This window comes from Hippopotamus amphibius, chromosome 10, assembly GCF_030028045.1.
Source record: "Hippopotamus amphibius kiboko isolate mHipAmp2 chromosome 10, mHipAmp2.hap2, whole genome shotgun sequence".
Lineage (NCBI taxonomy): Eukaryota > Metazoa > Chordata > Mammalia > Artiodactyla > Hippopotamidae > Hippopotamus > Hippopotamus amphibius.
The window spans coordinates 62,301,230-62,317,563 of record NC_080195.1 but is presented as its reverse complement, the minus strand read 5'-3'; the positions used below and the strand labels follow the sequence as shown (position 1 = coordinate 62,317,563).

The following is a 16,334-nucleotide window of genomic DNA, read 5'->3' as shown; positions in this document are numbered from 1 at the left end:
TGTGGTATCTTCCTGGAGCAGGGATCGAACCGTGTCCCCTGCATTGGCAGATGAATTGTTAACCACTGAGACACCAGGGAAGTCAGTGAAGTCATTTTCTGAGACAGGGCTGTCCAGAGTAGAGTATGCACACCTGAGATATGTGAAACTGACTATTAGGGTGTGAGAACAAATGTTAGAACTTTTATTTTTACTTACTTTAATCTCATTCTTTTTTATTTTACATTATAGTAGTACCTGCAATAGCATGAATAGCATGAATTAATTGCTATTCATATATTTTCAGTGCATTTTCAGATTTACTGCTTTAGTATGTGATCCAAAAAAATGGGAGACTTCTCCAAAATCTTTAACCTTGACAGAGGATCAGGTTGGGTTTGGGTAGGGTCATTGGTGGTGGGAGAGTCAAGTTCATCTTGTATTCTCCATTCCCTGCTTGATTATCATCTCTACATGTCATGTCTTAACATTCTGTCGTTTCCTTTTTTTTTTTCATTATTGTCTGATAACTGTAATAACAACATAATCTTTATAAATTGCTGAAAATATTCCACTTTTGGAGAATTTGCTTGGGGGTAACATATGGTCCTTACAACAGTCTGAGCTATGTTTTTGAACAGCGTGAGTTTTGGCAGTGCTGCCTGTAAATAACCTGAAACTGATGGGTAGTTTAATATTTGGAGGTTTTTTTCCAGGTAAATTCTAACCTATGTATATTTTTTGTAGGTGCAATACATTCCAAAAATTTATAACAAATTAATATATATATATATAGTAGGTTTCCTTGTGTAAGTCCAGGAATAACTGACTGAATAAATCTGAAGAGAATTAAATACCTGCTTCAGACAAGATGCTAATTTTGTCAAGGTTGTTCCCTGTATTGGCAGATTTATAAATATGGGACATTGGGTATGCATTACAGATGTCTTGCTTCCTGGTATAAGCTGCCAGATAATGCTAGCAGTGATCTTTGCTAAATGGCAAGAGCTGAAGTAGACAGTGAGTACCCTGATCTTTGGGGGCAGAAAATATCTTTGGTTTCTGATAATTTTTGCAAAGATTTTCCGTCCATTGTCCATCAGTCCTGGAGTTTATTTAAGCAAACTATATTTTTTCTTTGGAGGAAAATAATGTTTTGACCTCTCTTGTCTAGGTATGTCCATTTTGAGGCCTTGCCAAGAACCTAAACAAATGCAAAACGAAAGAAATTGATGGAAGATTAGAAAATCAAATAATCAGTATATTTTGGCCATTCTTCACACAGCTAATAACAAACTAATGGTACAACTTCAACGTGTTATTATTTGAGTTTAACCTGATGGCCCTAGCCCTTCTTGTTTACCTGCATCTATCTAACATGTGAGAAATAGACTTTGAGAGTGTTAGAGCCACAGAACACCTGCTTTACCCCTTTCAAAGCCACCAAGAATGGCTGTTGCTGCTTTGGCTAGCAGACATAGCCAGATCAATAATAGTTAAAATTTTGGTTCTAAGGAACTCCCATCAAAGTGTCTTGAGTTATTCCTAGGAAGTGTCCTCTTCATATTATTTTCAGCCTTGAACTGGTTACTGAACTTCTTATATGTGGCCAAAACATTGCACATCTCAACCTATAGGATTGTTTTGGACTTCTTTTGATAAAATCTAGCAGAAGTGATAACTAGCATTATCAGGGTTGCTTTATTAACAGACCCATGAACTTCTGGAGTACATTTAATTCAGTGCTGAAATAGTAAATCCAGCTTTTTAAAATAGCTTTAAAAATTTTATCATATTGCATGTTCAAGATTGTTTATTGCAACATTGTTTATCATAGCAAAAAAAACCCCCACAAATAAACACAAACTGGACACAAAAGTATTTATCAATAGTGGTCTGGTAAAATGATACATTTATATCATGGCATATCATGCAGTATAAAGAATATGGCAGATGAATATGTGCTGATGGGAAAAATGCAAAGTGCCAAACATGGCAAATGTAAGCTGCAATTTGTACCATATGGGATATATTTGAAAAATGTTTTTGTCCCAATTTTTTAAGTCTCATTATTACCATTCCTTTTCATACAATAGCTTTTCTCTAAGGTAGAGAATTGTAAGAAAAGTGAACTAATTTTGCCACAAATTTAAACAAAATTAAATGAAGATGATGATAGGAACACTTACATAGTCCTTACTATGTGCCAGCTACTGTTCAATTACATGTTTTAAACATTTACTCTTCATGACAACTGTGTGAAGCATGGATCATCTTTATCCCCATTTTTCAGATGAGGAAACTGAAGCATGGAGATGTTAACCCACCCAGGGTTGCACAGCTGACATGTGTCGATGCTGACATATACCCTTGCAGACTGGCTCCAATTTCTCTATGCTCTTAACTACTAATCCTATGCAGCCTTTCAGCTTACTTTTGACATTGACGGAAATTAAATGAGATACTTTGTCATTTCTCTTTCTTGTAGACAAGTGATTTGTTGTGATTATATAATACATGATAGCTAGGACATAATAGCACAGGATGGTCCTATTTTTATTGCTGAGAACAATCTGTTCATTTAATTAACCTTTTCATTTTAACTTGTTCATTTAGTTAGGTAGTTCTCCACTGTGGGGAATTTTGGCAGCGTTTGGAGACATTTTTGGTTGTCACAGTGGGGCTGAGAGGTAGGAGATGGTTGCTACTATCATCTACTAGATACTAGGGATGTTGCTAAACATCCTAAAAATGCATAGAACAGCTTCCCATAACCAAGATTTATCCAGCCCAAATATCATCAGTGCCAAGAAACCCTGATTTAGTTGGCAGAAGAAAAGTTCTCAATACTCGTATTCCTCTCCTGAAAAATACCAAGTATTTTATTTTGTTTTCAAGCTAGTAGCATTGAGAAGCAAACTTTATTTTTACTGTTTTTTACACTGATATAATTCACTTTTCCCACCTGGCATTGTGTGATCTATAAGTGCCAGAGCTGACAAGGGTAGAAAATTCATGGGACCATGGGACATCCACCCAGACATTGAAATGTAAACTGTTAGCAAATTAGAGCCTCTAAATTGGTCAGTGACTTAAGATGAGCATTTGAGTGGATTTAAAGACAATGTACTTATGTAATATACAGTTTAGGGAGGTAACAGGAGTGCTACAAGGTAAATGTTTAAGTGAATGATTAAAAAATTATAAACAAGAGTTGTGCCTATTTTGATGTGAATATGCACAGCTTTAAAAGTAGGGAAAGAAAACTATAAGTTAAAAAAAAGCTTGTTATAATTTCAGTAGGTAAGAGGAAAAGTGGGAACTGGAAGCTCAGAGGGAGCAGTAAGAAAGGTATTTTACTGTTTCAAGATACGGATGGCAATACCTTATTTTTCAACCTGTTAAACAGCCTGCAGATAAAATCATTTTGATTGGTAGATAAAGGTGTGTCGTAAATTGACACTGAACTTTAACTTGCCCCGTGATCAACCAGCTAGAACCTAAATAGTTCCTATAGAAGAGCAGTTTCTCAATTCCAGGAATGCAGAGTTTAGTTTCCTGCTGACGGGGGAAAGTCTGTTGACTACACCAGGGGAAACTGGATTCACCCTTTCTCCCATGTTAATACTGATTTTATAGGTTTCCTTCAGCCTCTTCTAGAATGGTAAGAACTTTGGATAATTTCCAGACATTACAGTGGTAACGTTTCAGGCTGGCTACTTCCTTTCTGTTGCTAGGCACTTACTCGTTCCTTGCCAGCAGAGGCTGTAAAGTGCTGCTGCTGCGGCTGTTGCCGGTAGGGCTTGCCACACTTATCAGCTCAGCTGCTGGAAAATGATGGGGTTGATGATCCTCTCTTGGAAAACCTTTCATCACAGAGATTCATATCAGGTTGTATTTTAAAGCAGGCTGAAAAAGAAAGCCATTAGCCTTTCTTAACTCTTAATTCAGGATCCAAATACCTTCTGGTTTATTGATTAATTTTATACCCTTTTCTTTTTCAAGCCGAACTCTGAGTAGCTTAGCAGAGGCCTTCCATCCTCTCTGCCTTGTTGCTAGAGGATTTTCCTCCTTTCTTTTCGGCCTCACTGTGATCTGTGCAAACAGCTACTGACTGAAGGAGAGCTTATCAGAGGGGGGCGTATCCATGTTTGAGCTTTTAAATTCTGAAAATGAGAGGATTGCTTTGTCTGGAAAAGGCATACGTTTGTATGCTCTGGCTATGAAATAATGCCTGTTACTTTTATTAAAATAACCAGGGAGGTTAAAGAAACCATAAAAGAAAAACAGTTTGATCACAATCCTACAGTTCTCAAAGCCATGTCCTTTTCTATACAGCTTTATTAAAGAAATGAAGCAGATCTGATGTAGTGTGAAAGAATAACAAGGTTTATCCAACCTCTCTCTGCTTCATTATTGGCTCTAGGTTGTATATTTCAACAGTATTTGAATAGAGAATGCAAATTTTCACATGCATATGACTTTGGATACTGAGTTTTTAAAATAGAAGTACAAAATAAAATAATGTACCTAGGAGAACTATCAATAGATTCTGTAAGGGTGAGTTATATTAATACTGACAGCAAGAAGTGGTTTATTAGGGATGGGCAAGAAACTAAGAGGTGTTAGAAAGCTCTGTTTTAAATAAGGGAATTTAGTGGAAGTCTGTGTGTGTGAATCTTTGCATTCGCGTTTTGATTAAGAAGTATCAGCTAGCATTGAATTGTTGGAGAATTACCCTTGTTTCTCAAGTCTTTCTGTGTAACTGAGGACTGATGTGAGTCTAATACAGAAAATAGAATCATAATCAGGAATACTTGTTTTTCAGATGATTCCGTCAGGACTTCTTTTAGCCTTTACACCAGGAACTGAGGTGTCCTCTCCTCATTAAGTTTGTTAATGATGGGATACTCAGCCTTCAAGGCTTAGGATGGTTCAGGTCCTGTAGTTCTTTCTTCCCCTTTAGGTGGTGTTGGCTCTTCCTGACTTTCTGGGAGACTCAGCCTCATTTAAAACACTGTTCCTTTGAGTAAGTACAATCTGAATTCTTAATAGGTGATTTACAAGTGATCTTGTCGAACATTTTCTTGATTTGAGAATTATATCTACTAAATTGCCTTTTAGTAATCAGCCTCTATCAATCTAGTTTATGGGTGTATATTAATATGCTGTTAGAGAAACTGGCTACCCAGTTACTGAAATAAATAAGCAGTTTAGAGGCAACAAATGAGAAACTTTATCCAATCTTATGCTTGGCAGCAAGGCACTCTAGGTGTGTTTTACTTATCCTATTGTTGCCACTTTCTTTTCTTTCTTCTCATCATTTCTTTCTTTGCCCCAAAGCACCAAGCAGAATTTTCACATACTTTCACTCTAAAACTTCCTGGGCTTATGTGCGGTGGGATCAGAAAGTGCAGTCAGCTTAACAGAGGGCAATGGAGTTTGGAGGCTTGAACTCTCAATAAAAGAGATCAAATGGGATGACTTTTAGAAGAATTGGTCTTGGGATAAATAGAGAGCAATATAAATAGATAGATACGCTAATAATACTCTGTTCCTCTTTTGTTTTCATTTATTTTGCCTCAGTATTTTTTTTTCCTTCAGGAAATATCCACAACATCCGTTGATTCTTGAACTAGAGACTATGCAAGAGTTCTTCACATCCCGCCTCTCTTATTAACGGAGATAGAGAATCATATAATTTTGGGAAAAAGCAGCTAAATGTTATTTTTAGACTAAAAGAAAATAAAACAATGAGTGCTATCAAGATTGTGTTAAAGAGGAAACTTCTTATACCTCTGGGAAATAAATTATTACAAACTATTTGGGAAGCCATTTAGCAATATGCACCTAGAGGCTTAAAATATTTGTATCTTTTGACCTAGGAATTCTGTTTCTAATAGTGCATTGTAGGGAATTAATCATAAATATAGAAGAGGCTTTATAGGCAATGGAGTTTATCACAATAGTAATTATTTACAGTGAAAAAAATGGGAAACAATCTTAATGTCCAACTATAAGGAAATGTGCAAGGAAACCGCAGTCAACCAATTGTTACGTAGCCATTGAGAATGTTTCCTAGGAGTATAAAATAACATTAAAGAATCTTTTGATATAATGTTCAGTGGAGAAAGGTAGTGTAGAGTATGCCCTATTCAATATGACTACAAATTGGTAAAATATACCTATGCTTGGAAAAAATTAAGTATGTTAAAATATAGACAGTGATTTATGTTTGGATGATGAAACTGTGCTTTTGTTTTATAGCAGTTTCAAAATTTTCTTTGATAATTATGTACTATTTAGATAGTGGGAAGAAAGAATGAAATCCTCCTGCCTTCCCACTAAAAGTATTACTTTCCTTATAGCTTTAAACAGCAGTTGTAAAAGTCAGTCTGCAAGCTTGGGAATAAGACTTGCAAAAGAACATCGTGCAACATGGATTCTCTACAGGAAGGATTTTTTGCAAGGTAAGGGATGGGTTGACAAAAACCCAACTGCAGTTGCTGCATCGTGAAGACATGACATTTGTCTTTTTTACATAACTTTGGGAAGCTAGTGTGAATGAGATACCCTTATGTTTCAAGACAATTTAGCAATTTTGATTAGTGGGGGATGTAAACTGGGTAAAATCTAATTTTAGATAATTTCTCTAAGGACCACACCCTGACTAAACAGCTAAGAATTGAAAGATGTACCATAGCTTGCCAAACTTGAGGCATTCTCAACAAATGTTTTATTTATTTAATAAGCACTTACATAGACTACTTTTTCCCAGGCATTGTTTTAAATGCTTTTACAAACGTTAACTTATATAAACTTCATAACAGCTCTATGAGGTGGATACTATTATTATTCCCATCTTATAGAAGGTAACCTAAGCATAACACAGAAGACTCTACTGAGTGGTTCTCCTGGGTCTAGGCTAAACGTCAGTCTGTCCCCTCAAATTAGAGAAAGTTCAGCCTGCTTGCACCTCTCCCATATGAGACTAAAGAGCAGGTTAGTACTGGAGATCTCCTTGCCACCTTTCACTATCTCATATAATAAGCAATGTGTTGTTTTACAAGTATTTACTTACCTCCATGGTGCTTAGGGAATAAAGACTAAGATAAAAATGTATGTACTGAGAGAGAATTATAATACAGTAGGAAGATATATAAAAAGTTATTTTATCTTTAGGCAAAATGCATGCATAAGTGTTATAGTAGAAGTGCTATGGCTGTATATAGAAAGGAACAGTAATTATTGAGTGGGTTTCAGTGGGTTTCCACAAGGTGACATTTGCACTGAGCTTTAAAGAATAAAGATGGCTTTTGATGGGTGTAGAAACAGAGCAGATGTGAGGTTGTTTGGCTGAGGAAACAGCAAGAAAAAGATTCTTGGGGAGGATTTTGACTCCTGGTAAGGAGTTTAACTTTATTTTGTGCAGAGCCATTGACATTTTAAGAAGATAAATGAAATTTTACACTGTATTTTGGGAAGACTACCTCTGTTGATAGCGGGAAGGTTGACAAGATATGATACTTGTAATAGCTCAGGAAGAAGCTAATGAAGGCGTATACTGATAGGAATAGTAAATAGTAGGAAAGGAGGGATTTATAGAACTAGAATCAACAGAATTCTCTGACTACTTAAATATGAGAAAAGGGGCAAAAAAAGAGTAGTAGAGATGGTTTGAAGGTTTCTAATGACTGGAAGGAAATACGTACCATTAGGTAACATGGAGATCACAAAAGGAGACACGTTTAATGTGTATTGAGAAAGTAAGAGAGGACAGATAATGAGTTCAGCTTTGGATGTGAGCAGATTGAGGTATTGCTAAGATTTTCTTACGGAGATTGTTGAATAGGTGGATGGAAATGTGTAGCTGTAGCATCAAAGAACAATTAAGCCTGCATATATAGACTTGTGAATCATTAGAATGGGGTGCTATTTGAGTTCATGGAAGTTTGCTCATTTATTTATTTATTTTTTATATATACTCATTCAGTAAATATTTGAGCGCCTACTTTGTGTCCGATGTTTGTCTAGACACTTGAAAGTAAGGCAGTCGAATAAGAAGGACCTGATTCCTATCTAAGAGTGTTTATTCATGGACATAAATGATATTGATTTAAGTAGAAGATGTACTAAGAAAAAAAGAGGGCTGAAAATGGAAGATTACTGTATACTATATGTATTCAGTATTTCAGGTATTATTATATCAAATTGTTACACCAAAATTTCAACTTCTCCCAGCAGTAGAAAAAAGTCACAGGTGCTAAAAGTAGTAGAATAGCAAAAGAAAAATACTAGTCTTGCACTTAGTTTTAGCTTTGCTGCTTTCTAGTGTATGACCTCTCTGGACATTAATTTACCCATCTATAGAATAAAGTAGCTGCCATGTATGACCACTGATGAACCTTCCTGTTCTAACACTTGGGGAGCATGGTTTGATAGTGTTAACGTATGCAATTCTATATTAAATATTATTAAAATAACAAATGAATAAGGTGAGTGAAAGGAAGAGGGATAGCCAGTGGTACAAACTGAGAAGTGGACAGCTGGAGGGGCTAGGAGAAGAACCAATAGCAGCAAAGGATGTGGAGGTTTTTAAGGAGGGTTGGAGTATATGATGGATAATGTTAAATAATGCAGAAAAACTAGGTAAAATGAAGAGCCAAGACAAAGCTATTGTAGTAGCAAATATGATTTCATTAGCAACTTTTGCTAGAGCAATTCTAATGTTGAGGAGGAAGAACATGTTAGTTAAGTTTTCAGATCAAAATTTTTTATGGAACCTGTGGAAAATATAGAAGCTCATGTTCCACACTTTTGATTAAGAAGCTCTGAAATAGTTTGGATACCTGGATGTTTCCAGAGCTTCACAGGTGATTTTAGTATGCATCTGGGACTGAGAACTACTGGGTTAAGGAGTGAATGATCATGAAATGGAGTTAGCAAGTAGAATATACGTTTTGAGAACATTTTGTACTTTCTCAAACTTTGAGAGGCTTCAGAATACTGCTGCAGTATTTTTCATTCCTTAATAACACAGTTCCTTGTGTTTGTTTCTGGAGTGGGGCTTAGAAGCACAAGAAAAAAGTTAACAGGTTTCTCTTTACCATGACATTTTAAAGAGCACTGAGACTCATATTGTGAAATAATTATTTGTGTGTATAAATCGTCTTCTGTTGAAACTTTCACTGTGTGGACAATACTGTACTATTTATCTGTCCCAGTTTCCCCTGAAAATCAGTTAGCACATATTAGATGATAAATGATTATATGTCAAATCAGTACATAAATGTGAAGTAAAATAGGATAATATTTGCAAAGTGCAGTTTTGAATAAATCAATCAATTGATATAAATTTCTCACCTCAGTTTCTCACCTGCTAGTATATAGAATTAAGAAGATTATATAAATCATACATGACCCTGTGTTATGGTTCTTATATTATGAATCCTGCATCATGGTTCTGTATATAGGTAAAAGCAATTTTATAAATAAAATTTTCAGTTCAGTAAATAATACTGCATATGTTCACATTTCAAGCCCATGTCAAACGCAAAACTTGTCAAGTTATTCCTTTTTACAAAAATAATAATTTGTAAATATGATATTCTGCCTCAATTTTAAAAGCTATTTTGAAAAACTGGACAATTGCAATGCTAGGAAACTGAAAAAAAAAAAAAATCTCTGTAAGATCCTTTCCAAACCTTACTTTCATAAACACACACACAAATCAAAACATCAACCTTTTCAACCTTTCGACCAAAGAAAAAAAGTCTTTACATTGAGAAACAATGCTATAAAGTTAATTTTCCCAATTATTTTGGTCTATTGTGTGTTTGTTAAAGATGAAAAAATTTTTACATCAGCTTTCTGTTCTCTCTGCCACTATCCAGTAAGGGCACGGCATAATTTCTTTTCTTTAACTTGAGTCCCTAAAGAGATATGACACCTACCACTATCACCAGTCTTTGGTACATATTGTTTACACTTTTGAAACTTTCAGGCAAAAATTCACATCAGATTCTTTACTATTATAATTTAATTGTTCTTTGTAAGGAGATGCTCTGAATATAATGCTTTTTCATTTAAAATAGGGATCTTCCTGTGGAGGAGCAGGCTAAGGAAGAAACCAAGAATAAGGTAGAAAAATCAACTGATCAGCTGGTAAGAGAAAATTTAGTTAGTTAACTAATGTTGTATGAGAATAGAATGCTAAATCTAATCAGTGCATCTGCCAAAAATTTTCCTACCTTTGTGGTCATCACTAAATCTTTCTTTGATAATTGATATTTGTGTCTGAAAGTTATCATTCTTACCAATCCTCACTATAAGTTAAAATTAGTAGATAATTGAATTGACTTGCCCAGAAACATCCCAACAATCAGTTTTAAGAAATCTCTTATTTGTCTTTTAAAAGCAAAATTCAAACAAAATGAACACTATACACATAGAAATAAAACATACACAGAGAATTTTCTTTAGTGAGACATCTCATTGAGTTGTTTCTGAAGTTAATTCTTTTCCCTGTTTTTATCATCTTTACTGTCAGAACCTTCAGTTCGAAATGAATAACTGAATTATACACTAATATAAAGATTTTATTGCCAGTGACAATATACTTTATGGTAGATTAAAAAATACAGACACATATTTGTGAATATCGCATGTATTTATATTTAGTGAAGCATGGATGAGAGGTATTTGTTTGTTAAGTTCTTGTTAGTGCAACTTTTCTTTCCATATGGTTTTATATAATGATTGATGTCCACTTATTAATAAAGTTTGTAAAGGTTATCCAGTAACTTAGGAGGAGAAAAGCACACAGGCATAAAATAACCATAGTATTCACCTGCATGAGGTTATCACTGTAAAAAATGTTGCAGAGGAAATACAATATACGCACATGTACATAGGAATGTATACTTGGACCAGAGGGATTGGATCCAGAAAAGCCATTTCTAGACACAGATTAAGAATACAGAGGGATACAGAGTGAAGTAAGCCAGAAAGAGAAAAACAAATACTGTACGCAAACTCATATATACGGAATCTAAAAAAAAAAAAAAGGTACTGATGAATCCAGTGACAGGGCAAGAATAGGATGCAGATGCAGAGAATGGACTGGAGGACATGGGGTTGGGGGGCGGGGGGAGAAGGGGAAGCTGGGACGAAGTGAGAGAGTAGCATAGACATATATACACTACCAACTGTAAAATAGGTAGGTAGTGGAAAGTTGCTGTATAACAAAGGGAGATCAACTTGATGATGGGTGATGCCTTAGAGGGCCAGGACAGGGAGAGCAGGAGGGAGTCGCGGGAGGGAGGGGATATGGGGATATATGTATAAATACAGCTGATTCACTTTGGTGTACCTCAAAAGCTGGTGCAAGAGTATAAAGCAATTATATTCCAATAAAGAGCTAAAAAAAAAAAAAGAATACAGGGGGAAAGGAGGGGGAAACTTTACCCTGAGTTTGGCTTAGATGCTAAATCTGTTTTGCAAAAATGGATTGAGCATCAACTATTTTGACAACTAACTTAAAAAATTAAAATTGTATTTATAATATTTAACAAACATGAAGCTTATAGTATTTCCTGTTGGAAAATTTTATTCATGCCATAATCTTACTTGTGTATCAATTTGGTAATTAGTGTTAGGTGATTCTGCAATGACTTTTGATTATAGAATTGATCTTTAGTTTGAAATGAATGCACTATTGACAGTGGTCATTCTTTGTAAAGGTTTGGTTATTTTTTAGAAGTTTTTTTTTTTTAATTTTTGAAAAATTTCAAACCTACAGAAAAGTTGCAAGAGTAATACAATGAGCACTTATGTACTCTTTACTGAGATTTAGCAAACTGTTAACATTTCCTGCATTTATGGATGTGAATATAATGAAGTACCATAAAATGTAAGGTGTATTTGTTGGGTGGTGTTGGGGATGAAGGAATCACAATTTAAAACTCAAAACCAAAAGGAGAGAGGAGGAGGAGGAGGAGGAGCAGCAGCAGCAGCAGCAGCAGTAGTAGTAGTAGTAGTCCTGCAGTGGACCTTACTGGTTTGGGGTAGTTCCAGGTCTGTTAGAAACATGGCAGTCAAAGTCACCCCATACCAGTGACTATTTTGTGTTTTCAATGGCTACATAGCCTCTGCAGTAATAACCTTTTTGTTCTTATATACAGAGGTCAATGGCTACATATTCATATTCCCATAGTTACAGCAGGGTGTAAGAACTATGGTATTTTGTTAAGGTTTGAAGGAAGGCCATCATCCATCTGTTCCAGGACCTTTATTCATTTCTATTGCCCACCTGTTCCTCACAATTAATGTTAATAGAAAATCCAAGATTTGACTATATAGCTATCGGTTAACCATTAACTACAGCTTGATTAAGTCTGTAGGATCAGTTCCTAAAGTCCCGAGATTATTATTATTTATTTGGCTCTAACTGAATTGAGATCGTATGTAGAGTCATTATATTATACTAATTTATTTATAATTTGAGGTATTACAGCTATTCATTTTCAAATTGCTTTGTTTAGTAGGTGAAGCATTAGTCGCGTAATGTAAAAAGCACTGTTGGATATAGTTTTCATATTATTTTGTAGAAGAATCTATTTAATATTTTAAATTAGCATTTTTTTGTGCCTTACCTGGACGAATTCAATACATGCTATGTTTCTCTCAAGGGCAACCATTTTTTAAGGCTTAACTCACATTTAAGCCTGGAATCATTCTCCCATCCCACCACCATAAAAAAAAAAAAAGATATTATTCCCATTTTTGAATCTATGCTTTGTTTATAACTTTTAAATTCATTTCTGATGGCCTTCCCTAGATCAAAGCTTCTTGAGTTTTAGTCTTAAACTTCTGGCTGTGCTGCAAGTTCCTGAGAGCAGAGAGAATGTCTTATTCTTATTGGGATTTTCTGTAGTCTGTCAAAGTGATCTACGTATAGCATGTAAAGGCACTTTTTTCTTTTAATAATATTTTAGTTGGTTTTAATATCAGAGTAAATAAGAACATGTATAATTGTGTAAATTTTTAATAATGTCTTCTAGGACAAACAGGAGAAGAACACACCTACTGATCTTGTCCCTGTTAACCTACTATTAGAAATGAAGAAGTTATTGAATGCAATTAATACTTTACCAAAAGGTGTGGTTCCTCACATCAAGAAGTTCTTACAAGAAGATTTTTCCTTCCAAACTATGCAGGTAAGATCATAATCTGACATTTGGGGCAGAAGTATAGCTCTGTGTATATAACACACTGTGTTCCTTTACTCTCACACTACTGCCATACTCACAGTACTTCTGACACTAGATGTGTGGGTTTATTCCCACACCAGTTAATTCTCCAGCATTACCTGGGTGTCCTACAAAGCATCACATCCCACAAGATAAGGACCCAGTCCAAGACTGCTCCCACTTTAGATGCCAATCACCAGTCCTAGGTTGTCCCAGTACTTCTAACTGCTGGCTACACATTGGGGTTCCCATGATCCCTCTTGAGTGCAGTAATTTGCCAGAACAGCTCACAGAACTCAGGAAAACATGTTTACCAGTTTGTTACATGATAAATGATATGATTGATAAAGACTACAGCTGAACAATCACATGAAGAGATACATAGGGCAGGGAAGGGTCTCAAGTGCAGGAGCTTCTCTTCTTTTGGAGTTGGGGTGCATTGCTCTCCTGCCATGTGCATGTGCAAACTGGAAGTTTTCCAAAGCCCATACTTTTAGAAATTTTATGGAGATTTTGTCATATGGGCATGATTAATTCTTAATTCAGTTTCCAGCCTCTTTCCCCTCTTTGGGGTATGGTGCTGAAAGTTCCAAGCTTCTAATCATGGCTTGGTCTTTCTGGTGACCGAGCCTCCATCCAGGAGTCCACTAAGAGTCACCTCATTAGAGCAAAAGACACTCCTGTCATCCAGGAAATTCCAAGGGTTTTAGGAGCTCTGTGTGTGGAACCAGAGTCAAAGACCAAATATTGGCAGGAACTGGGGACAGAGATCAATAAATGTATTTCTTATTATATATGTATTTCCTATTATTTTACAATGACACTTTCTTCTTTTCTTTCTTTCTTTTACTTCCTTCCTTCCTCCCACCCTCCCTCCCTTGCTTCCTTCCTTTCTTTTTCCTTCTTTCTTCCTTTCTTTTCTTTCTTTCTTTCCTTCTCCCTTCCTTCCTTCCTTCCTTCCCTTTCTTTCCTTCCTTTTCTTTCTTTACCATAATGGTGCCACTAAGGTCTTGAAATCTTCACTTTGTGATGGGCTTTGGTTTCAGCTTTCACTATAGACTTTTATTAATTAAATAAAGTTGATGCTAGCCTTTCAAGAATAATGGTAGGAATGTGGGTTAGTAGCTTATAAGCTGTTGACTATAAGGTCTAGTGTTTATTCTAATTCTAATAACCCACAACATGCCACTTTGGGAGAGGGAACTGCTTTTTGTTTTCTTAATTTGTGAAATGCTGACAGATTTTTCAAAAACATAAAATATAAAGAAAAAGAACAAGACTTCTGGATTTTTTAATGAGATAAATATTCTAGAGAATATATTGTCAATTTGCATCTTACAAATAGTTTTTTTAGATAATAATTTGTGAAATTTTCAACACAAGATGGGTATCAGTTTGTAAATTAATGGAATTTCCCAAAGTTACAGAAAATGATCTGCTCTTCCTTGTGACATTTAATTGGGGAGAGGAGACAGAATACCATAGGTGTCTTGAAAAGGCCACATTTACCTTTTCTGTGAAAAAATATATCATTAATTATTTCCATGAAACAAATTAATACTATTGTGGTTAAAAAGAAAAAGAAAACTCTAAAAATATCCGAAGACTTTATATACAATTATAACTGTAACGGAGGTAATTTAACGCAAGTATGAATTCTGGTTTGAAATTGATGGAATGATACCAGTATTTCCCTCTTATCTTTTGGAAAACACCCAGAAACTGCAATAAGAAATAGAAATCAGTAGCCTTTATATGTATAAACAATAGCCAGTAAGGAGGTAAAAATGAAAGAAAAATGTTTATAATAGCAACAAAAAGATAAAATACCCAGGAAAACACTTAAGAAACATACAAGATATAAACTAGTGTTTCTCAAAATTTTTCCTAAGCCACTTACATGAGTCTATCTGACCACCATACTAGTCCAAAAGAATCAAAATATTTGGGGATAGGTCTGGGAATCTGCATTTTAGCAAGTACCCCCCACACTGAATTTTTTACATTAAGTTTAGAAACCAATACTGTATATTTAAACAATAAACAAAAATTTCAAAAACTCTATTAAAGATAAGATAGAGAAGACCTGAATGGGAGGCAGTACATGTAGGAAGACACAATTTGATAGAGATGTCAGTTTTCCTGAAATTAAAATTTACAAACATCATAAAATTCCAGTGAAAATCACAAAAGGGTTTTTTTGTTTGTTTGTTACTAAAAGCTAATTCCAAAGTTCAAATTGGAAATTAAGGGAAGAATTGCCAGGAAAATTACAAAAGAGACCTGTGGGAGAGAAGGGCTGGAAATTTGCCCTCTTTGATGTTAAAACTTACTGTGAAGCTCTAATAATTAAAAGATTGTGTTACTTGCTGTTGACTCTACAGACAAGTCTAGAAGATAGAAGAGAAATTCCAGAAGTAGACTCAAATACATTCAGAAATGTTATGTGTAAGATAACAAAAATTGATAACACTAAAGGGGAAACAGACCAATCAGCAATCCCAGTGGGAGATCTTAACACAGCTCTCTTAATAAGTGAAAGAACATGAATACAAAATTAGTAGAGCTTTAACAAACTTGATATAACAGACATATACATATGTAATATTGCACCCAACAGTGACAAAATATATATTCTTTTTAAATGCATATAGAACACTTACAAAAATTGACTGTAGACTAGGTCACAAAGCAAGTCTCATCAAATTTCAAAGAATCAAACGTTCAGAGCATGTTCTCTAACAACTGTACAATTAATTTAGAAATTAGTTACAGGGACTTCCCTGGTGGTGCAGTGGTTAAGAATCCACCTGCCAATGCAGAGGACGTGGGTTCAATCCCTGGTCTGGGAAGATCCCACGTGCCTCGGAGCAAATAATCCAGTATGCCACAACTACTGAGCCTGTGCACTAGAGCCTGAGAGCCACAACTACTGAGCCTGTGTGCTGCAATTACTGAAGCCTGTGTGCCTAGAGCCTGTGCTCCACAACAAGCCACTGAAATGAGAAGCCCCAGCACATTGCAATGAAGAGTAGCCCTTGCTTGCGACAATTAGAGAAAGCCCGCAAGCAGCAACAAAAGACCCAATGCAGCCAAAAATAAATA

The 16,334-nt window shown here is 35.3% G+C and overlaps 1 protein-coding gene across 7 annotated transcripts in view; it reads left to right on the top strand.

The window, feature by feature from the left end:
• Positions 1 to 16,334, top strand: part of DZIP3 (DAZ interacting zinc finger protein 3) — a 103,871-nt gene that overhangs the window by 5,665 nt on the left and 81,872 nt on the right. For 6 of the 7 annotated variants that reach the window (XR_009047685.1, XM_057696730.1, XM_057696731.1 and 3 more), the window contains exons 2-4: positions 6,348 to 6,449; positions 10,074 to 10,143; positions 13,041 to 13,196. Coding sequence is in view for 6 of the 7 variants with exons in the window: in XM_057696730.1 (XP_057552713.1) it covers positions 6,418 to 6,449; positions 10,074 to 10,143; positions 13,041 to 13,196 (258 nt within the window). In the remaining variant the exon portion in view is untranslated. Of the gene's footprint in view, positions 1 to 4,945; positions 5,009 to 6,347; positions 6,450 to 10,073; positions 10,144 to 13,040; positions 13,197 to 16,334 lie in introns of all 7 variants that reach the window. The other variant, XM_057696727.1, reaches the window with a different exon arrangement.